Raw genomic sequence first — 24,187 nt, forward strand, 5'->3', positions numbered from 1 at the left:
CCGCGCCCATCCCGCCCCTACGCGTGTCCGTCCCGCCCTGCCTGGCACGCCGACGATGCCAAGAACCGAACTGGCAACGCGCGAACCGCCCAGGCCCTGGACCGACCACCGGTGCCGCGCGTGCGGGATGGAGCCACACGGCCCCGCGGAGACGCCGCGAAGGGCCTGACGCTGCATCGGAGCTGACACCGGACTTGCTGCCAACAGGAGACCGGAGTGTGTGGCCTGAACGCAGCCGACCCTGTCTTTCCCCGCGGAGGCAAGAATGTCGGCCTCTCCGCGGGAGCGAAGCAAGACCCAAAGCCTCATAACGTTCAAAATGTCCAGGAGACGATCCAAAATTACAAGACAAAGAACCAGGAGAAGCTCAGCTCACGAGAGAAGAGAAAACAAACCGATGCCGATGCCAAGTGACACGGACGTGGGAGCCTCACACGGCGGGGAGTCGTGAACACCGCCGAAACCATGGAAACGGGCTTCTCGGCAAAGGACCAGAACGCGCATTAACCTGGGTTCTCTAGAGAAACGGAACTAAGAGGAAATGGGTGTGTGTGTGTGTGTGTGTGTGTGTGTGGTTCTCCGCAAAGGACCGGAACGCGCATTAACCGGGGTTCTCTAGAGAAACGGAACTAAGAGGAAATCGGGGGGTGTGTGTGTGTGAGAGAGAGAGAGAGATCTAAGAGATCTGTTAGATTTATTATATGCGTTAGATTTTTTATTGCGTGTATTCATTACATTTGCTGAGAAGTCCCACAATCCGCTGTCTGCAAACTGGAGACACAGAAAAGCTGGTGGTGGAGTTCTAAGAAATAAAGAAGGGTATTACATCATAAAACGAGTCCATTCAACATCGAACATTCTAAACGAGGATGCACTCAACAACGGACCTTCGAAACACGGTGCACATGGAACATTCTTCAAGGTAGATCATCTCCTAGATCATAAAACAAACATTATTTTTAAAAATCGAAATCTCGAAAAGTATTTTTCTGGCCATGATAGAATTAAACAAGAAAACGACAGAAAGATAACAGGAAAATCTTCAAGTACTTAGAAAGGAATCAATACACTTCTAAGTAATCCGCGGGCCAAAAGTAAGTCTCAAAGAAAATTAGCAGGTATTTTGAACCGGATTAAAAATAAAACATCAAAATTCGTGAGATGCAGCTAAGGCGTATTCAAGGGGGAGTTTACAGCATTAAATGCTCTTAGAGAAACGTCTCAGATCAGTATTTTAAGCTTCTACCAGAAGCAATTAGAAAAAGGATCATTTGCAGAATTATGTGCATTTTCTGATTCATTTCGCACAAAACAAACAGGTAGATAGTATCAAGTCCATTTCGTTATTGAGGAACTCGACATCATCCAGCTGGTCAACGATGGTCCAGGTGTCTCACCTATCCACGTTCATGGTCTTTCCATTTTTCTTATGCTGATCCTTCCCTTTCGATAAATGGGAAAACATAGCTTCCGCCTCTTGACTTTTTCATGCTTAAAATAGGTTTAATTCCTTTCTTCTTATCTTTTCTCTCTTCCGTTCGCCTTTCCTTTTTCCTTCCTTCCTTCCTTCCGAGTATGAGAGAACTGCAAACTTACAGAGCTTCGAGTTTCAGGTAAAATATATTTTGTGACTAAATTCTCAGTGATTTGTTACCCTGTACCTTTGTCAGAGTGCTCCCCCAGAAGATCATCAGCAATAGTGCATAGGACATTTCGTGCCTAAAACTGATTATCTTATGTCTGATTGAAACATGAAATTTGGTTGTGTGCTGTTCATTTCATATTTGTATGTATATTTAAAATACCATATGGTATATGTGTGTATTTGCAACAGATCATCTGGGAAACAAGCTACAATGTTATTTATAAAGGAGGCAAAATGTGGAAATATACTATTAATTAGATATTTCAATAATCAAAGATTTATCTTTGATTATTAAGTTGATATAACACTCATCTCAAAGCCAGTGACTTTGGTTAAAGTTGGTAACAGTTACCCACCCCCTCCCTAAATACATTGTACTTATTTTTCTGACTCAGCTAATTTTGGTGTAATCAAACAGTAGTTTTAAATTACTCAGTGAATATGACTATTATGCACCATCATATGTTCTTACACCCAAGTTATAAATCCCTCCTTTAAAGGGGCACTGAGTGTACCGGATGTTTAGAAGGGCACATCCTTGTCCAGACGCGTATGCATCCAGTTCAGACTCAGAACTGGTGTCGTGCGTGATGTGGTCAATGCAGTGAGGAGCGATACAGAGCTCGGGAGACAAAGGGTCAGCCTGAAATCTGGCTGTACCGTGTCAGCCTTAGGAAAGGGACCTGAGCTCTTACCTTGCAATACATTCTCTTATCTGAAATTTGAATTCCCACTTATCCGTTTTTTTCGGAGGGTGCTGCTGGACTCCCGTCTGGGGGACACGCGTTTTGAGGTCCTCTTCCCATCCTCACGACTTGGGGCCGCCTGTCCTTGAGATCTGCAGTCAGCAGGAGACCACACACCCTTCACGGGATCGCTGAGGTTGGGGTGAGACCTGCAACTCGGGAAATTAGGGGGTCCTTTTTCTCGGTACAAAGCCAATTGGCTCAGCTCAAATACGTAGTCTGCTAATACCCTCATCAGCTAAATTCGTCTGCCCCAACTTCACATTTTACACTCAGAGCAGAAAGGATAGAACCTAACATCCCACACGTCATAGTTTGAGGCCGGGAGCAATGCCAACTTGTCACTCTCAAAACCCAGCTGGAGGTGAGCGTGGAGGTCACACAGAGGTGTGGGGACGTGGGCCGGCAGGAGGAGCGAGCGCCACGCGATGGCGGGCAAGGCTGGAGGCGGCCTTGCTGCTCCCGCACTCTGCCCGGCGGGGCGGCCGTGGGCTGCGGCGGCTACTTAGTGGCACGTGATCAGCGAGAAGGTCGGGAGAGGACTTCCCGCTTTGCAGTGATAACGATGGCCTGAAGACAGAGGAAGCCACAGCTCATTTCCACACAATCTAATTCTTCAGGATTCTCAATTACTACATGTATTCCATAAGACTCGTCCATTTGCAATTTAAATAAACGTTTTAGGATCAGTTAAATGTGGTGTCGCTCCCTGGCGCCATGCTTTCGTGTCCCCTGCTTAGCACAGGAACTCTACAGTCTGCTTCGATTCCGTAAAAGTTCATTTCAGACCTCCTTTGTCCATCCAAGGCAATTTCAGGTCCCAGGAGGCTAATACTTACTTTAGAAAGGGAAAAAATAGGGTTGGGGGACAATGCACCTTCTTGTTGACGGGTCGCTTTATCAAGCATCGAGAACCAATGGAGGACATATAGTGTCAGGAATGACATCCAGCAACATCGGTGCCTTCGGCCCGATTTCGGCAGCCGTGCGTGCGTCCACGGGGCCCAGGCCTCTGCGGTACTTTTCGAGGACTGTCTTTTGCATTAAGTTGTGTGTCAGCAGCTGCCTCTGGTCAGAGAGAGCCAGACGAAGGGCCTTGGGTTGTGTCCGCAGTGTCAGGTCTTAATCAGACTTGCACGTCGGTGCTGACTCACGTGTTCGGGGTAATGAACATATTGGTCTCTGAACCTGTACAGATGCCCGTCGGCCACCCACACAGAGGTTGGGTGGCACTGAGGAATGGTAGGACGTACCCACCACCTACCACGGACTGACAAGCACCCAGCACTGTCACCCGGGACTGAAGATGTCAGATCTTACCATAGGCTGTTAATTAGAGACACACGTGAAGTTTACACGTTTACAGATGTGTTCATAGGAGAAAGCCGGGGGGAGATATGCAAGTCAAACCTTATGAAAAAGATACCAGGAAAAGTTAACTCTGAGGACCGGAGCGTAGAGCGTTGTTTGACGTTCTCCGGGACAAAATTGGATAATGAAGCCATTCCAGTGTCTACCGTGAGCTGGGACTCTGTTTTTATCCCATGTAGCAGAGGCTAATGGATGTGTGTGTGTGTGTGTGTGTGTGCGTGCGTGTGTGTGTGTGCTTTGTAACTTTTTTTTTGCCCCTGTAAGTCTACAGTGTTGTCGGAAACGGCGATATTTTATATTAATTTGGAGGGCCAGGTTCCAGTGATTCTACATCTTTTCTCAATTTTCAGTATATAAATTATCAACATTACTTAAAATCTTCGTTTTCTCCTACTATGTAATATGCCAAGTTGGCATGGGCCCAAGGACTAAAAACTTATTCTCCTCGCCTCAGTATTGACAGAATTGGGAAGTTAAGTGTGCCATCGAACAGTTAGGTAGCTTATTCAGTAACAAATATAAACATTTGTTTCACAGTATCATCTTGGGAATCTTTTAAAGGAAGACAATGAACTTGGATACTGGATCAGCAGCACCATTTTAATAAAAGAGCCTGCTACAGTCTGAACCAGTTGACGGGCCTAGGAAATCTAGAGTATTCTCACGTGGCCCGGACTGAAGGCTCCACAGTTAATTTTTTATTCTGCCACACAGCAAATTAACAACCTGGATCATAAAATCATGCTGAGCCGAGGTAGTCAGTGCTGTGAGGTCGGCTCCGAAGACCTTGTGCCTCTGCTGATTCCGAGAGGTCAGTTAAGTGAAGGCGTCGCTTCCAGATCTGCTCCTCAGAGGCTCGCGATGATGACTTTTTGAATCAGGGACGCCTCACAAGATCGGGCCAAGGCCAAGATGATGACACACCTCTAAGGAAAAGCAGCGCCTGAAACATCCTGTCGCCCTCAACGATGCTGGCGAACGTCGGCGTTCTTGCTCGGAGAAGCTCCTGCGAATCTCGTTTTCGGTGATGGTCCTTTTCACGCGCTGTTCATTTGTCGCCAGGAATGAGATGAGCTGTAAACCAGAAGTTCCCTCCTATCGCCCCGAGACCAACTTGGCCAAACTCTGGGAAATTTCCCATCTAGAAATGCTTCGAAGTAAATTCTAAAAGCACGAGGCCTGGGAGTAATGGCAATTACATTTACCTCCTTTCATCCGAAACGACTTTGAAACGTTCACTTGGACTTGATCGCAGACCCGTGCCGGCTATAGTTCCATGGTAAAATACGATGCTGACGCCGACTGAGACAGTGGTTTACACGGACTCCTCCAGACTGTGGCTACATCAATGCTACATTGATGCACGAGCGAAGAAACCTCAGCATTAAGGGTAAAATGACAGCGTTGAAGACGCGCCTCCCCCTACTCAACTCCACAGACTCACAGCCCCAGACGCGTTTTCACAAGGAACGTTCAGACTCGTGAAGGAAAAGATGAGTGTTTCCGGCGGCTGCCGCCCGTCCCTGCCACCCCTCCAGGTCTGGGAGAGGCGGCTGCGCAAACTCGGCCGTCAGACCTCTGAGGTCCGAGCTCACCTACTCGCGTCGGCCGCAGCGGTCACAGGAGTTTGGAGCAAAGCAATGGGCCTGCCTGGATAAGCATCGATGTGAACGTGACCCTCTGCAGACACACATGCACACACACACACACGCACACACACAACGTGAACGTGACCCTCTGCAGACACACGCGTGCGCACGCACACACGCGCATGCACACACGCGCACACACACAGTATAGGCTGTGTTTCTTAAGAGCAACATTTTAACCGTCCCCCGCAATCCCAAAAACGCATCGCCGACGAGCACGCTCGTGCTGTAGTATAGCTACTGGTCAGAATGAATCAATGAAGGGCTCTCTGTAGCCGGCGACTAGAGGAGGAGGAGGAGGAGGAGGAGGAAAGGGAAGGACAATGACATAAGCCCGTGACTGCGAAACAAGAATTCAGTGTACGCAAAGGCCCCGAATGTTAACATTCACAGCTAATCATTGTGGAAGGCGTCCGATGCCTCTTCAGTCACTTAGCTCTGACTTCATGGGTCCCCACGAGTTCGCCCTTTTCCTAGGAAGGCACTGAGCCAGCCCCTTTCGTAGTGGGTGCCTGTACCCCACTTGCCCGTAAGCTTTCTCTCCATGACTATTTATGCTCTTAATTTCTCAATCAAACCCCAAAATCGTTGTTTTTGTTATCGCTACGGGATCGAAAAGGTGCGGCGCACACACACGCGCACACACACACACATGCACACGAAATGCCCGGAAGGGAACACCTGTCTGGAAGGCGAGCACACGGGTCATCTGAAGGCCTGTTCTGGTGTCAGTGCCTTGAAGACAGGATGCCGTGCGTGCCCGCGAGCCCCCCACAGCCTCTTCCCGGTTTCCTGCGTCACAAACCCGTGGCCGAGGAGGCCCAGCACCCACTCCTGGCCACCTTACTCCACAGCACGGTGACCATGTGGTTTCGGGGGTGATTTCTCCAGCAGCCCTGTCCATTCTGAGTCAGAGACCACACGAAAGTGGAGTTTGGCTTCCTCTCAAGTTTCACATTCGTCCCGCAAGCGGGATGTGACGCGTCCCATCTAGAGAAGGAAGGAGAGCGGACGGGTTTGAACAACGCACCCACCACACCGAACAGCTGTCCTTTTATATTCAAAGGATAGAAGGCACGAGTTACCCCGAAAACACTTTAGATCTAAAAATAAACCGCTGAAACAGATGACACAATGAGAAACAAGACCCAGATCCATTCTTATAAAACACCGTCTGTAATTTCACATACAAAATGCTACATATAACCACAGATACCTTCTAAATCAAAATCTGGGGATTTATATTTTTTAAAGTTATCTCTGGTGCGTTTCAAATTTGGTATTTTTTACAGAGTTTAAATACCTATATTGGATCTTTATGGTTTGTTTTGTTTTGTTTTGTTTTAACTGAAACTGAGCATGAATGTAATTCTAAAATGCAATTCCTGGCTTCAAAGAACTGTGTCTCCAGATAACCTCTCCCCAAATCATTAGAACCAAGTAACTTCTCGGAATTGCACTTCTGTCTGGGGTGGGCTCCAAATAGGACAGTTTATTTAGAGGCTTCACTTTCATTTTTTTGTTTTTGGGTTCCTCTATGTGACTTGACATCACCGTCACATTTTCTCATATCTTCTCCCAAAACAAGCTATTCATTCTATGTCGCTCCAAATATTTTAATGAAATGTAAGCTAAAGGAAGAAACTATGCTTCTTGCTTCAATTTCCCTTAAGCATCAGTGATGATTTCAATCCTAACGGTGGGCGGGTCTGCGTTTTTTTATTCGGGATAACTGACGGTGCTTTGAAAGCGTTTCGGCGTCAGCTCCTGACACGATTCTGGAAACCGTCTCTTGCAAACAGAACACGACTGCTCTGGGGACTGTGTTCTGTTGGCAGCAACACGTCCCGTGTACTCTGCGGGACGGCGGGGGAGGGGCTGGGTTCGTCACGACTCCCATCGCAATGTCACCGCCGTGCCCGGCCTGCTTCCGTTTCCAGCGCTACGTCCTCGTATGTTGCAAATTTCCAAAGACTAGTATCGACTCGGCAGGATCCGTCTGGTAAATATCTAAGTGTTATGGTCACTTTGGGGTAGATCTTAAAAACCTTTTCCCGACCCTGAATGTCTGCGTCTGAAGGGTGAAAGCAAGTAATGCTTCCTAAGAACTATTGAAAACGAGCGATACCTTAATAGGTGTTTCTGTTCCTACATATTGCTTCATTTTAAACCGACTTATTGCGGGGAGCCGTTAAATAAGGTCAGCTTTCGGTCCGTTTCACAAAACAGCAAGTTCGATGCTGTTCTCGTGCTCAAGATATCGGTGAGATATCAGGATACGTGAATCTCTTCACGGCCTAATCGGTGATGACCAGTCACAGTGACCAGCGTGTGTGCACACAGAAGCATGCACGATAACAATGAAATGAAAAGGCCCGAAAAAGATACCATTACTAAACTCGGGTGCAGAGAGACGGCCCGGGGGAGTCCGGCCCTGTCCGTTTCTGCGAGACCGTGCCGAGAAGCACCTGCAAGGCTACGATGTTCGTTTTTTTTCCATCCGTACCATTTCTTGGTAAAAGTGGGATTGTTTTTTCTTTTTGCATCTGGACCTACAGACTCTAAAGCAGGCAGAGAAGAGCAGCGGGACCAGAGTGACAGGGCTGCCGCCGTGTGCCACCCGGGCGGAGGAGAGGACCCCGGGCTCCGCGCTCCCCAGCGCGGTCAGCTGCCGGCCTCGCCGTGGACGTTGTCCATGTGCACCTTGAGGTAGTCACTCCTCGTGAACTTCTTGTGGCAAAACTGACATTCGGCCAGCGGACGATTGGGGTTATGGGTCATCTTGTGTCGGATCAGCATCTTCTTCAGGCTAAAGGCCAAGTCGCAAACCTGGAAAAGAGCCAGAGGTTCCAGTCAGATCCTACTGAAACCCACTCACCATTCCGCGACAGACACCGCACCCGGCCCTGTCCTCGAGGACGTACCGTCAGGCCCCAGAACAGAAGCTGCTCTGGACACGAATGGAATCTAACATCCCGACGAAAGGGTACAGAAAATTAACTATACTCCCCGAGAGTTATTTGCGTGTAACGTGTGTCCCTGCACCCCAACCGCCCTCCCGTCCCCCAGCTACTGGGAAAGGCTGGGCCCCATCCTGGGGACCCTGGCGATCACAGTAAGAAACTGGGAGTACACTCTGCAGGTGGCGGGGGTGACATAAAGGACCCAAAGTAGAGACTGAACTAAAGTATTTAGTCGGCGAGCAAGAGAGTGTGAAACCGGCGTCAGGGAGGCCAGAACTACTGTCCCCTCCAAGCCAGAATCAGTCCGGACGTGAGCGACTCAGTCGCTCGTTTTCCACTGCGTGCTTCGCGCCTGGCGACTCGGTTCCGGACAGGGAGGCGGCGATGACCAGCAGCGGCTCTGCGGTCGTGGACGGAGCCGTCCCGCACATGTCCGCCCCTCCGAGCAGCTCGACGAGGGCCCTGTCCTGAGCAAGCCGCTGTGGCCTTGGCCTCCCCACAGAAGCTTCGCAGAAGGACAAGGAACACATCTTGTGTGCTGAGCTTCCTTTCGCGTGGACGGCTCGCCCCATACTTTGTCCCTTGGGATACGGCAGTGGGGCTGACGACCAGGGTCTCCGGCAACACGCAAATTCTGTGCCGTGCGGCCCCACGTCGCGGCTCTGAGGTCCCCTACGCCGAGGACATTATCACTCTTCGCTCTATTCGTTTTAGAATAAGCATCCGAGGGTTTTCCCAAACGCCTGTGTCAATTTTCTATCAATTGTCACCATTCCACAAGGGAATGGTGACACTGTTCATTGAGAAACCAATTTGTTCCCTGAATTAATCAACGCTCAGGTTTATTTTTCTGAAAATAGTAGTATTTTCTCCTTTCGTAAATAATGTAAACAACTACTTCAATAGTTTCCGTTCAGATGTCCTAAACTTAAACTATAAACGATTAACAGTAGTGTCATGTAAATGAAGGCGTTCATGCATGTTTTAGAAATTCACTGTTTGGCTTTAACAGAATAAATAAAATCTATGAGCAGCTACCTCTCTGGTTTAACTGTCTGTGGCCCGTCAGGGGCCCAGGCAGACGGCGGGGCGCAGCCTCGCATGGCCTGCACTCATCACGCCTTGGAAGAACTCAGGTGCGTTAGACGGGCTGCCGGCACGTCTTCAAGAAAATCGGAGCTGACGTGCTGCCAGTTCACCGGGACGGATGCAATTACGACGGCACGTTCACACCGATCGTGCATCAAAGGCTGCAAAGGGCACAGGCATGAGGGACACAGAGGGCCCCGGGAAAGGCGCGGGGGCCACTCACGTCGCACTGGAACGGCTTCTCCCCGGTGTGCGTCCTCCTGTGCTCCTCCAGGCCACGCTTCTGGCTGAAGGCCTTGCCGCACTCCGAGCACGTGTACGGCTTCTCCTGCAGGCAACGGAGACACCGTGAGCCCAGGGACGGGGCGCGAGGCGCATGCAGGAGTCTGGATTCCACTGACCCCCCAAAGCCCCCCCTGGCCCCCCACAGAGAACTCACACCCTGTCGTTGCTTCAGCGCTGATTATGTCTAATTTTCCCTCCATGGCAAATCGTTCATACGGGCGCCAGATCCGATTTGGTCAGGCGTCATGGACATTGTTTATGTGACACTGTTTCGGAGTACAGCATGTACTAGAAATTACACGTTTTAACTCATTAGCTGGATCTAACTAGAGACAAAATGATTAGGTTCTTGATTAATGCTATTTCTGAATGATTACACAGTTTAACTGACAAATAGCTTGTCCTTTGTCATCGTAACTGGGGACTCGTCACCAAATGGAGGCAATCTCTATGTCAGTTAAACCGTGTAATCTGTCAAAGGCGGAGTTAATCAGTGTCTAATCAGTCCAACTTTAATTAAACAGCATTTGGTGGAATTCATTCAGAAGGTAGGATTTATGGAGCCCTACGCCCCGTACTTTCTGAGGTAACAAATAAAAAGTCTTATTTTTGTGCTGTTAATGCCCATCTATACGAAAGAACTAACTCCAAATGTTATATCTTTGCCAATGTAAACTGAATGAATAAATCTCAACATCATTCTAGCGGGTTCTGTAGAATCAGCCACATTTTTTATCAATCTCAGAGTCTGAAATGTCGAGGTTCCTTGAAATAGAAACTTTTTGGAGGCTTCCTCTTAGTTTAGCTAACGACGGTGTGCCAGGAGGAAGAGCAGCTTGCCCGTCACCGCACAGACTCCCGCAGCCGAGGACGGTCACGGGGCGGGGGGGGGTGGCATCTCCGCACCGCGGGCCTCGCGGCCACCGTGGTTCTCTTCACATCAGGCCACAATCACATGGACACAGGGGACCTAACGAATGAGCTTCTCCAGGTGCTGTCAGCGCTCAAGGCCGGCGGCGTCAGGAAGTCGCAGACTGATGCTTAATAAACAGGCACGACAGTGCCGGTCCGAGCCCAAAAGAATTAAGGAAAATTCGTAATCCACGAAAAGAAAGCGCTGCCAGAGCCCTCGGTAGTTTGAATGAACAGTTCGCTAAAGAGCAGGTTCGATTCGTGGGCGAACCACAGGCTTCTCCGCTGGTGTCTTATGTGAGCCCGCGTGGTGGACAAACCCTTCTCTGTCTTGCTCAAAGCTGTAACAGGCCAGGGCGTCCTCGCTGGTCATGAAACAGCTTCCGCGCGAGCCACCGGATGTCAGATACAGCTCGAGAGAAGAAACGCGCGAAGCAGGAAACACGCAGGAACAGGCCTCTGTCGCTCTCTGTCACAGACACGCACGAGCGCGTTGGGTATAGAAATGATCTTCGCTTCCAAATTAATTTCATGGGGTTACTTTCTCTAGCTTAACGTATTTACAGCTATTAATATTTACTGGAGTTCGCAAGAATGATGGCTTTGGCTGGACGATCATTTCCTGTTTCTAAATTTAAAAGAAAATCTTAAAAACCTCGCGAACCAGAGATTTGGTATGAATTTCCCAAATATAAAATTTCTAAATAAACAGAAACTTTTGTTTTTTTTTTATTTCTAGTTTCCCATTTTCTCAGCTGCCAAGTGGCTGACCTTCTCGGCTGAACACGTGACAAATTTTGGCAAAGTTGAAATAGGCGGCTTCTGACTAAAAGGGCTGTGTTATAGTTTCCAAGAATTTGGGGTGAAGTCATTTAACCCCCCAACTTTTCCATCTGCAGAACATCTCTCAATTCCCAAAGTGGAACATGGAGCCTCAAGTGTAAGGAAAGCTCCCATCAGAAGTCTTGGACCCTCCCCAGCCTGCACGCTGGTGGGACCCATGTGACACCATCCTTGGACAAGGCACAGAGCAGCCTACAGAGTGTCCCCCGATGTGGCCCAGGACGGGTTCTCAGCCTTAGCGCCACATTTGGGGACAGCTCGCTCTTTGTCTTGGGGAGCTGTCCTGTGCACCCACTAGATGTCAGCAGCACACCTCACTTCCCCCCAAGTTGTGATGACTCAAACTGTCTCTGGACAAATGTCCTGAGGGGCAGTATCACAGATGGTCGGTACAGAGAGCACTTCTCACGCTATCTGCAGTGACAGACTCTGTGTTCCCCAGTGTGTTGCTGACCGATACACTATCTAAAAGATAATAAAAGTATAATAAAAAACGGCCGTGCACTTGGATGGGCAGCAATGCCCACATATGGTAAAAGCTGCAAACGCTTCCCCACAATTTCCAGACCTATGTAGACCAGAAACAGAGTTTCAGGCTGGGACTGTCCTCTGAGCCACACTTCAAAGAGCACTGGTCTCAAACAAACACGACTTTGCCCACAGCATGGTCATGACTCAAGCTCGTCATCCTCCTGGTGAACGAACTCAGTAACGCGCCTTACACAAAGGGGCCCTCCCATCGGAATGACAACTAACCCTTGAATTAAATATCGTTTTCATATTACATATAAAAAATTCCAGGTTTTTTGGTTGGGAAAGTTATAGGTGGAAAAAGGGTGAACGCTCGTTAAACCCGGCTGCAGGTCCGAAATGTTCTTCACAAAATGGTAAAAGGAATTTTCAAAATTGCTCTCATGTTATTCTAAAGCTTAAACCTCCCTGGCTTCGAAGATCTCGCCTTATTTCAGGATCCGTTCTGGAATCAGGAAGACGGAGCGTGGAGACTTTCACCGTCAGAGTCAGAAACACGGTCTCAGAAATGCCCGCTCGGGGACGCCGCGGGGCTCCAGGGCCTGGCCCCGCCGTCACCAGACACGCCAGACACGCGGTTCTGAGCGCCAGCCCCCGCCACGCCCTGCCCAGCACGCCCGGCCGTTCACGCGGATGCGTGCAAGAGCGGGCTGTTTCTGGGCCCCGTGTAACGGGGTCACCTGTTTAACAGGCCAGCATGTGTCCCTCACGTGACAGATCTTCCGAGAATAAGAGCACTCTGGGCAGCGTCCTGCGGTGGCCCTGACCACAGACCGGAGCTCAGCCGTGTGCTCCTGAGCGTGGCAGAAGCCCACACCGAGATTTCCAGATTTTTCCGCCGTCCCAGGAGCCAGCTCACTCTCTTAGTGATTTCCAGATTTCTCCGCCGTCCCAGGAGCCAGCTCACTCTCTTAGTGACACGGGCCTCATGGCCAAGCGATGACTCCCAATCATACGAACTATCACAGTTCACAGCAGGGCTGCAGGTGGGACTTAGCGGCCCCCCCGGTGATGACTGCACGCAGCCAAGGGGACAGCGTGCCGTACCCTAACGGTCCCTGGGGGTGCGCGTGCCTCCAGCTGCACACAATCAGAATGCTCCGCGTGCCCCTCTAACGAGAAGCCTGGCCTCGAAAACGCCTTTCACAGATGTGGACGGCGTTTGCGGTGTCTCATTCACCGTCTTATTTTTATAGCCAGTTGTGATCTTTCGACGTGTGACAAAACGTACCCGGGCCTCATAAGCAATGCACCTATGAGCTCTGCCTCCCGGCGGGGGGTGGGGGATGGGGGGACAGAAAGCTAGACTAGCTGAAGCATTTCTGCACGACACACCCGTGATGGCTTTTGCATCGTAGTTAATGGAAAACGCACTTTCTAGGAAAATGAATCGCACAGCTCACGTATAGAAAACGAAAAATAAGCACAGCAAATAGAATACAATTTCTATCTTCGAGCAGGGTATGCAGGCTTTAAACAGAGACAGGTGGGCGCTCGGTCCCCTTTTAATGAATCCGCTTCGGAGGACAACGTGGAGAAAGCCCTGTCACTCGCGTAGAGGTGACTGAAGAGCTCACCTGGCATAGAGCGAGCAGAGAACCAGCCAAACCAGCTCAGAGACCTTGTTTTCCTGGGGGGCAGGAGTGACTCGACTTGGCCCGTCTGGGATAGCCGGGTAAACTGACCACCCTGGACTTCACCCTCATAAACTCTTATTCTCTCCCTCAGGGGACCTTTTCCTGCCTGCACATGTTAGTCACCCAGGAGTCTTTATAAACACTGCCCAGGCTGGACCCAAAGCCCGATGCGCCTGGGCTGGACGTGGCGCAGTGGGGGCAGGGGCTGCCATTGGGCCTCTCCTGTGTGACCGGAGGCGGGAACAGCCAGTTTGCTCCAGCAGGCCCTCTAGTGGCGGTCGTGGTGTTGGTGCCGAAGGCGCACCCCACCCTTGAGTTTGAACCCATTGCCCTGGGCTTCGGACTTCGACAGGACCCCCAGGTGGTTCGGATATGCAGGCACGCTGGAGCCCCTGGGCCAAGCCAGCAAGGTCCGCCCACCTCCTTTGCAGCGACGGGTGTAGATGGGAGCAGGGGACTTGACGGTGGCCATGGAGCAGAGGACCGTCTGCGGGGCCTCCTGCTGCTGAGGCCGGGCGCGCATGGCGGTGGGTGAGCACGGGCGGAGCTGGCCGAGGGCCCAACGCTGCAGGCCCGGGCGGCCCCTGCACTGACCAGCCACGGGACAGCCCTCTCCTGTGCCATGGCTGGTGTGCCGTCGCTGAGGCCCCGTTGGGTCAGGTTCTCTGTTACCTGGGCATGAAAGCGTTCTAGCGTCTGTGTCTTCCCAGCCATCACGGCAGAGCCCAGCGGCCCTAATCTGGTGGCAGAGACTACTTCTAGCTCGGGGTGACGCATGACATGATAACAGGGAATCGGAAGCTCAAGTTGGTGGCCGCTATGAAAAACGAGATGCGCACACGGTGTAGGAAGCCGCACTCCGAAAGCGGGTGAGTGTCCTCGGGGACAGCGACGTCCCTTGTACACGTGGAGGGAGTTCAAAAGGAACTCGGGATAGCTCCGCTGCTGAGAACCCCGAGAACGACGTGAGGTCCGTGCATCGCGGAGATGCTCTTCGTAATCCCGGGAGAGACCGTTGCTACTTAAATCATCGAAAGGGGAACTCTCTGCGTAATAACCGATTGTTGAGATTTTTCTTTTTCTCGAAAATCTTACAAAGAACACTAATCATACGAACAGGAAAATTTTATAGGGAAAAAAGGATGCTCACCATCTTAAAAAATTATAACTCCAACTTTGAAATAGAAATGCAAGTTATAATGAAAATATAAGGTACGGGAAAGAAATAGAAAAAAATAAATATAATAAAAAATATCGAGGATATAAGGGCAAGATTAAAACACACACGCGGACACACGGACACACGGACACACGCACATCACGTCCAAGGCAAAAATGTTGAGTTTCAAATAATGACCCGAATGGAGGCGGATCACAAGGCGCTGTCAGCTGGGAGAGCACAGGTGGCCACGCCACCCCTCTCGTCAAACGCGCCCGCATTGTTGTTGGTTGTATCCTAAAAACCAGCTAATGAAAATCATAGTAAGTCTTATAAGTTTAAGACAGCTCCCCCCCCTTTTTTTTTGCACGTTGCAGGGAGCTCCATTTACCAATGAAATTTACCTGAAAAATGTACAGTCTCAGACACAGCGACCCCCCCCGCCAAGACAGGCGCAGGAAGGGAAATATTAATGGCATCCTCTAAGCAGGTCCTTCGCTGGACTTGACCTCGTACTTTCGGCTTACAATCCAGTTTAGATGTCCCAAGCCCAGGGACAAGGAGCCGACAGCCCTCGAGGCAGCCCCCACGCCCGGCGGCGGTGCAGCCGGGGCAAGTTCACCGGCAGAGGCTCCGCGTGCCGAGCGAGACGCTGCGTTGAGAACTGTGGGAGACACGAGGTGGAAGACGGGGTTCCCATCGCCGGGAAAAGCCCGAGTGACTTGCGAAGCGAAGACGAGGCAGGTAGAGCCGACCAGGTGTTCACCCACCGTCGGCCTGAGCTCCGGCGGCACGCAGGGCCCGGGGCGCACTGCCAACACCCCCGGCGAGGCGGACATCGTGCGGGGTACGGAGAATGGGTGAAGTGAGGACTCCTGCGTTTAAGAGGCAGGAGGCAGGTCCCACCCGTCCGCAGAGGACCGACCTAACTCAACCTCCCTGCCTCCGAGAGTAACAAGCACGCTTTTCTGACGTGATGGTGGCAGGTGTAATCCTTCCTTGAACAAAACCGTGAAGTTTATGCCAAGGTCTGCAGGAGAAAGGAATTCTGTGAATGCAAAGCCTTAGAAAAAGGATATCGAATTCCGGAGAAATGACATGCTTATGCCCTGACGCGATTTTGAAAATAAGAACACAGCAGAAAGGTGCTCTCACACGGGCAACTAACTCACCCCTGGCGAAGACGGCATGCCCTGCGGCCAAGTTCACGTCGACAGGCGGAACAACGCCGTCACGGAGCGGGCAGACGGCAGAGGAAATCGGTCGATCCATACAAAGCACACCTCTGAGTCAGCACGCCGCGCAGACGGCAGGGAGCCAGCAGTGTAGACCGTTCCTTTCACACCTCACAAATGCCGGGGGGAGGAAATAAAACCCGCCCGCCTATTCGCACAGGTGAGGGTGCCGGAGCTGCTCTGGCAGAGACTGTGCTCGGTGCGAATGCGCTCAAGCCAGAAAATGTTTTGACCAAAAAAAAAAAAATCAGTCAGCCTAAAGGTTGAAAAAAAGAAGAAAATGATGGCACAGCCCGGCAGCCGGACGGATGCCGGATTCCTGGGATAAGCGGGGAAATCCGTTTTCCAAGTTTGAATATTATCGACAATTTTTAATCCCAAAGGTACCCGCAGAACATTATGCATAAAATTAGCCTCTTCATTCTTCACACTTTTCCTCTGGTGTAGGTTTCTTCTGCAAGTAAATCTGAGCTCAATCTCCTTTCACGAATGGGTGAGTTTTGGTGAAAACTGTAATTTCTGGTGGTGCTGCACACAGCCCAGCAGGACTGGCGTATACGTCACACCTTCTGCAAAGCTCCCTTCCTTCCCGCAATAACATGACCTACAATCGTGAATGGGACCCAGTAACGAATCAAATCTTACTTAAAAAAAAATAATGGTGACTGTTTACCAACTAGCCTCTGAGTGTTCGGGGTTCAGTGGGCCCTTGAGAAGGGACTGGCCATTGTGTTGCTTTAAGAGCCGTGACTGGTGTGGCCCCTTGTCAGTCAGGTCCCACCCCCAGGAAGCCCCTCAGTGTGAGGCAAAGGGCCAGGCGGTTTCTCTATGAACTGCCTGAAGTCGGGAGTGACAGCCCCCTGTAGTGTCCCACCCGGGCGGCTGTACGCACCGTCCCTGTAGAGTCCCTCGGCCGCCAGCTGGTAGGGGACCGTGCGAGAGAGGACAGACTGCAGACGCCGTGCCCTGTCCCCCGTCCCCTCGCCCCGTGGGTAAGCGGTCACAGGTGGGAAGGACAGCTACCCGGGACAAGGGCTGACCACCCCAGTGAGGACAGTGGCTTCCATCCCACCCGGCGAGCTAGGAGGACCGAGGCCCAGGATGAGGGCTGGACAAGCGACACCAGGGCGGAGGGGCCCGGTCTGCGTTCCCCGTTCTGCTGACAAGAACACTGACCTGTGAACTGTCCGAGTCACTCGGAAAGTGTCCAAGTCTTTCTCGGAATACGTTTGGTAAAAGAAAAGACTAAATGGAGGCAATTCTCTTGTTTTGGTTAAATTCTGAGGCAGAGACCCCGATGGAATCACAGATTTCAATTTTGAACCACTCCTTTGCATGCCGAAATGGTCCCGTTTAATTGCTTTAATGCGGGACACTGGTTCCTCGGTTTAGATCCACAAGTCCCCGCAGAGCCAGCTAACACGTAGGGGACGGCCGGCCAGGACAGCCTGAGAAGTTCGTTCTCTCCTTAGGACTGCAGGGGAGGTGGCTTTTCTGCCAGCAGCCAGATATCCCCTAAGTCCCTAAGTCAAAGCGACGTAAATGACGCACGTGGCAGCAGAGTCCGTTGCCACGATCCCTGTTTCGCACACCGAGGACTAAGCCACCTCGAGGCCCAGGTGCCCGGAGTTTCTGAGTGCATGTGTCCCTCACCTAGGACACCGTCTGCAAAGCCCGCCGTCCAGACCGGATGGAGGAACCTACGGGGTCATGAGGGGGAGGATGGGAGGTCCTGGGGCTCGGGCCGGGGACTGCATGAAAAGGGACAGAAAAGGGACAGACGCACGGCGGCCACAGCTCGGTGGCAGGACAGATGTCGGGGAACCACCCACGTCCTGCCAGTGGAGAAAGAGCAACAGAATCCGGCACTTAAAATATCCAAAATCCAGCCATCGCGTCACACGGCGATTAACTGTCCCTCACGTCAGACTCTGTCGCAGCTGGGACGTTGTTTCTGTGGCAGTGACTTGGCACACTGCTTGCCCGTCTGAACACACGTGTCAGTTTAGTTCCTTTACTTCCGTCTCTCTGCAAAGCCGACATACATGACGCATCTCCGGCTGTCAGGCACATCACACTCCAGCAAAATGCCACTTGAACCTCTCCTGGCACAGCGGACCAAGGACCTCCACCCACGCGATGGAAGGGGCGGCTGAACCAGCAAAACACGTACATGAGAAAGGTGTCCGCCCCGCACACATGGTGTGACGTATACGACAATGACGAAGGTTTGCGTTAAACGGAATGAACTCAAATTAATTAAGGGTAACGCACGCTGCACTCGTCCTGAGACCCAGCCGGCATCTGGCACGGACACTCCGCGACATCGTGACCTGGGTCAAGTCCAGGGCCGCCGGCTCCAGGGCTGGGTGGCCGGGCACTCCGGGAGCCGCAAGGGCCAGCCCAAAGCTTACAGAGGGTCTCGGACAGGTCCCTTCTGCTGAAGCAGAACGTACTTCGCATGGAGGCGTCTCGGACCCTGGTTTTCCACCACGACAAGCACCGGTCCTGGGATGAGTGTTCCGTGTCACTCACGCCTGCCTCGCTCAGCCACTGACCTCGGGCCCAGGGCTCAGACCTGGTTTCCAGTCCCCAAGGCCCCTTGCCATTGCCCCCCCCACCCAACCTCCAGACCGCCAGATCTCACACCAGCCACCTCTCCTGTGCGTCATGCACAATCCAGCATCGAGGCCACGAGCAGTCAGCACCGTCACAATCTCTGTAAGCCGGAGTTTTATGAAAGAAAAGAAAAATAAGAAAGAAACCCATCTGTCTGATATCTATTTATACTTCAAAGACCTAACATTAAGTAATAAAAACGTAGTTGAGAAATTGCTCCCAATTCTAATTCTTATTATTTATGTTTATAATCTTGAGCATAAAATGATATAGGAAAGTAAATTTAAAAACTATGTAACTATATATAAGTATCCTATATAGATATCCTGTTTATTTCTTATTTCTATATTTTACATATTTATAAAATTATGTGTAATTTTATACATTTATTTTCTATATTTCATAACATCATGTACTGGTATGTTTATATTATTTATAGTATTATGTGTACATATATATTCTTTCTGGTTCTGATTCGACACCATGCTGGTTTCCGACGCTCACACAGACGGAGGCCGACGGCCGGCTCTTCTTTGGGAATGCCCGCCGTGCCCCGCGAGGGCGCGACAGTCATGGCTCGGTATCTTCGGTCCTTTCGGACAAATTCCTATCCTTCTCACTTTCCCGCTGACGGCATCCGCCCCGAGCCCACGCTCTGCCTCCTGCTGCACGGGAGGCACAGCGTCGGCCTCGTGACACTCATCCCTCGGTGCTTTCTAGAAGGGCGCGAGTCACGGAAATGGGGGCGTCGCGTGCTGATCCCCCACGAGGAGGTAAACGAACCAAATGGCGAGGACCCCCGAGAAGTGCAATTTCACTGGACAATGCCCTAATCAGTGACAAAAGAAAGGTCATCTACAATTGTGCACAGAACTGAAGGTAAAAAATGGAATTTTTCCAGAAGCTGTGGCACCCCCGACCGAGAGGCTGGGAATCGGGGAGCCCAGGACCCCAGGCCTCCCCTTACTGAGTCCCGGAGGGTGCAGGCGGGAGGGTTTGGGGCTCGGCACAGAGCGGAGGAGGGGGCAGGGCCACCCGACTTCCCCTTGGCGCGTGTGAGGTTCCGGTCGGTCAGGCGGCTAATGACATTCATGTCCTTAGAACTATCGACTGCCTCTGGGAGAGGGAAGGCTAAGGAAACTGAAGACTTCCTGTTTCACGGAGGAAAAGGGACCTTCCACGACGGATTGAAACTTCAACCGAAATACCTGACGCGTTTCCTCAAGGCCCCCTCTTTCCTTCACGACTTGAAGAGTACATTTCACAATGACGCATGGATACAATGAAATAGCGAAGCATTTAAAACGATCCGCCACCTCCGTGAGAGTCAGGCTGCTCCGCTGACAGACCTGGGGGGCCCTTCGACACTGTGCTGCCCTCGGCCCGACCACCAGCCTTGACATCCGCCTGCCTGTGACCCACCGTGAGTCACCCCTGGCCCAGACGCGTCTTCCTGGGAGAGCGTTCGACCTGCCGCAGCCGTCGGCACAGACCTGCAAGGTTCTTCCCCCGAAAATGCTGTTTTAAAACTGCAATATGAGGAATTAGGTCAAACGCGAGGCTGTAATCTTTCCGCACCGACATTTCGCTTATTAAAATGGATCACGAGGGGCATGAACTGTCCGTCCCTGGCAGCTCTCAAAAACCAACAATATTTTACCGAGGATAGCTTAAACAGTGCAGGTGAAGAGACACGGCCTGCAGAGGTCACACGGCACTGCTGGACAACTGCCTACGAGAGCGTCTTCATGACAGTCATCAGAACACGGTTCCTCGCAGTGAGTCGGGGAGCAGCGGGGAGGGAGGAGGCAGTCCAGTCACACCACAGGCCATTTCTGAGCTGAATGAGAAGTCAACACCAGTTTTTTTTAGAATTTTTGTGCAAAGTTGGCTCATACAGTATAGAACACAGTCCTTCTGAGCATCTTCATGGCTACACACACAGTGATCAAGGACAAGGCCTCCAGCAACGAAGAGACCCGATCTCCAGTCTTTGTGCCCCCGTTACTAGGCATAGGGGTCTGGACAAGCCACTGGCCCCTCTGAGCCTCTCTGCCATCGCTGGTAACATGAGGTATGATACCTGTATCATTGATTTGCTTATCATAATGCTCAGCCCATAATAAACTTTCCGCAAGGGTATTTAATGTATTATATTAACAAGCTTTCTTCCATCTATTATCAACATAAGCACGTGAACAATATAATTCAAAACTGAAAAAGGCACACTTATGAAAATATAAATGGGGTGATTTCATGAAGAAAGGACATTATGTATGAATCTCTCGATCTCGCATTGTTCTTGAAACCCATTCACCGGACGTTTGTGCAAACAGATGGTCCTTTATTTCGAGATTCTGTGATACTTTAGCAATTAAACCCCCTGAATAGAGTGCAAATTCTGTTTCGCAGAGAAAACAGTATAGAAAACGTATCGCTTGTCTAAGGGTAACGGTCTCACTTCTTACAAAAGTTAATTGTATGCTGCTTATCTTAGAAACAAAGGAGGGTCTCCTCATGCGCTCCAGACAGCAGGCACGCCCCTTTGACGCCCGGAGTCTGTTATTAAAGTCTAAAGATAGCACCGTGTGGCAAAGCCAACCAGCGTACGCGCCAATGTTTATGGTTTTATTTTAGCTAAATCTGCAAACTGCTGCCCACCTACTCCTTGCTGAGATCCAGCTCACGGAGGGGTTCGGGAAGGAACCTTGTCACTCCAGACGGGGCTGCCCGAGTCACGGGCACGGTTCTCTGTCACCACTCAGCCGCAGAGCAGGGCCACCGAGGCAGCGTGTCCGCTTTCCACGGCGGGCGCCGAGACCGAAATGCCACCCACTTAAAGTCCCGCGATTTTCACTTACTATTAACTGACACTTTATAGTCAGGTCAACCAATACTCAAAACAGGTCACAGACTAGGAAGAGATTTTAGAAGTGTGTGCGTGCTGCCTTTCATTCTCACGGGGGTCATCGTGAGACTTAGCCATTCAGTCATAATTTCACTAGTCTTAACCTGCAAGGCAGTTTTGTAATGAAAAAAAAAAAAACCATAAAAAGTGAAAAAAACGTTATCTTGGGGCATAGAGTTGCTTGGAGTGGATGTTCATCTTTGCTTCCCAGTCTGTTTTTCTAAGAAGCACGGACACCTAAGGTTATCACTCATCCCTTCCCTTCGTCCCTCGCCAGGAAGCGGACAGAAGCCCGAGGCGACTCCCAGCCACCTACAGACCCAACCCCCATCCCGCACCTGCTCTGAAGGCTCCTCGGTCTCCGGGGCCTGCTCGGCCCCCGGGGACCCTCGGCTCCGTCCCACCCAGCACACGCCTCGGGCTCCGGCCCTGGAGGGCTGGGTGGGGAGGCAAAGGGGCGTCCGCTCTGTCAGATCAGTGAACCCGGATGTGGGTGGGTGGAGCAGGACCCTTTATAGGGTGTTCGGTGGGGGACGGCACGGACACACACACGCAGAGCGCGCACACACACGTATACAACATGCGCAGCACACAACACACACGTAAACACACATTCTCGCTCGCTTTGCTCAAATCACCTTGGCAAATTCTGGTTAAACAAAGCACAACAATGACCTTCTCTGCTGGGCTTATCAGAACCCACCACTTGCTTCTGGAGCGGGGGACCCCAGGATGGCGAGGTAGTGTCCCCAGACATGCCCCACCCCGGCCTGGGCGGGTCCCGTCTGCTCCGGCTGCTCCTTCAGCCCCCCGCATGCGAGCTAGGCTCCCCTGTGGGGTTCACAGCACCCCTGGACACTTCTCTCCACGCTTCGTCTGATCAGTTCATCCTCCAGGACCCTGAGGGGCTGGACCCTTTCCTTCGCCCTTCCTTGAAATCACACCACGTGTCCCAGAAGTTGACTCCATAACATTCACTTGGCCAAAGGAGCCTAAGTGGGTCCTCCCTATCCTTCAGGACCACAGTTGGACACACATCACATCAGTCAAAGAAAGTCCCTTCAGTCAGGGGTCTGTGCTTAGGCAACATCTGAGCCGTCGCTAAGCGAAGTTCAGGATGTCAGCATCCCTAACGCACGTTCTTTTGTGTTTAAGTTTTTAGATATTGTGTCAGCCGATCAAGAAAACCACACATCGTAAGTATTTACAAGTTACAACACAGGGATCTGATTTAGTCCCGTAACAGCCACCTAAATCAGTTAAGCAGACATTCCATAAAGAGCCCTACAGGTGAGACCCTGTGTCGATTTGATGGTACTCATCAGCTCAGATGGAAACGAGCTCAAAGCCTCCCCGGCACCTGCTCCGTCACGCAGATCTCAGCCGTGGTGGCAGTCCCCGAGGGTCAGGTGACAGATGAGGACTAACGAGGCACATCTACGACACTGCGGGAGCAGGAAGGGGTCCATCGCTTCAAAGGCGTGGTCACAATTAGAACGGCACCTGTCCTGCGGCTGTGCAGCGTTTCACACCTGTACCGGTTACCTGCTGCTGAGCGAGCAGTGGACCCCTCCGAATGCAGCCACCCCAAGCTTAGCGATCTAAAGCGACTTATTGTTTCCTAGGCTTTGAGGGTCCTCGCCCGCAGCCGGTCCCGCAGTGGTGCTAGGTGGCTGCAGCTGCAGCTCAAATTGTGAGGCTCGACAGGGTTCGGTGCCCGGATGGCTCCCTCAGGCGGTGGGCGGGTCATGCCGCGGCCGCCTGGAGCACCTGCCTGCGGCCTCTCCATGTGACGTGGGGACCTCAAGCACGGGCCGGTCCACGAGAGGAAGTGAATGCTGCAGTCTTCTCAGGACCTTAACCCGGCACCCCAGAACACCACTTCCAGGGCGTGCTGTGGCCAGGCTGGTCGCTGAGGCCAGCTGAAGAGAGGGGGCCACCCATCGCTGCGGTCCAGGGCGGGCGTGGCCCTCGGGGGGAGGGGCCGCCTCGTCACGCCGCATCCCAGCTTAGGCGCCTCATGTTTTCAGTCGGTGGGAACGGCTTTCGTCCCCCCTCCTCCCCAGGTCAAACTAGGCACAGAAATACTGAATGGAAATGAAAGTGCCATTAGATGCGGGAAATCCCATGTCGCGCCTGGGGGCCGTTCACGCGCTCACATCGGCGTGACTCTGCCTTGCAAGCTGATGTGCGGCGGGACAGATTCTCACTGCCCAGAAAGACTCGGCTGCTCTCCCACGGGGTACACGGTCAAGGGCACGAAACCGAATTCATTTCGAGTTTTCACCTCTTACTTCCAAAGCCTTGGCAAACTCGGGGGACAGCTCATGACACAGAATGCCTGGACCAGTGGCCCAGGGACATTGTCTCGTGGGCCACAAAGAACTGCTGCATGGTGACTTTAGAAGGGGGGACTCGCTCGTGGGTCACAGACCGTGAGAAGAGGAGGCGCTCGGCCAGGTGGGCGACGACCATCGAAAAGAATTTTCACAGACGTGACGAACGGAAGGGGAAAGGGAGAGCAGGGTGCTGTCGGTCCCTGAGAAGAAAGTTCTTTCTCAAGTGCTGTGATGCTCCCTTTGACAAAGGAAGGGC

At 51.7% G+C, this 24,187-nt stretch overlaps 1 protein-coding gene and 1 long non-coding RNA gene across 2 annotated transcripts in view; both read right to left on the reverse strand.

Moving 5' to 3' along the window:
• Positions 1–693: 693 nt before the first annotated feature.
• On the reverse strand, positions 694–5,480 carry LOC112484600. The gene is made up of 2 exons (XR_003048053.1): positions 888–5,480; positions 694–802 (listed from the first exon to the last, which is right to left on the reverse strand). It is a non-coding gene; the product is annotated as an uncharacterized LOC112484600 (long non-coding RNA).
• Positions 5,481–6,566: 1,086 nt separating this feature from the next.
• The window catches only part of PRDM5 (PR/SET domain 5), a 100,397-nt gene continuing 82,776 nt past the window's right edge, over positions 6,567–24,187 (reverse strand). Inside the window, exons 15-16 of the mRNA XM_025050902.1 lie at positions 9,687–9,791; positions 6,567–8,240 (exon numbers count right to left, since the gene is read on the reverse strand). Coding sequence (XP_024906670.1) covers positions 8,076–8,240; positions 9,687–9,791 — 270 coding nt within the window. The 3' untranslated portion in view covers positions 6,567–8,075. The remainder of the gene's footprint in view (positions 8,241–9,686; positions 9,792–24,187) is intronic.

The sequence above is a fragment of the Pteropus alecto genome, unplaced genomic scaffold (genome assembly GCF_000325575.1).
Source record: "Pteropus alecto unplaced genomic scaffold, ASM32557v1 scaffold17, whole genome shotgun sequence".
Classification (NCBI taxonomy): Eukaryota; Metazoa; Chordata; class Mammalia; order Chiroptera; family Pteropodidae; genus Pteropus; species Pteropus alecto.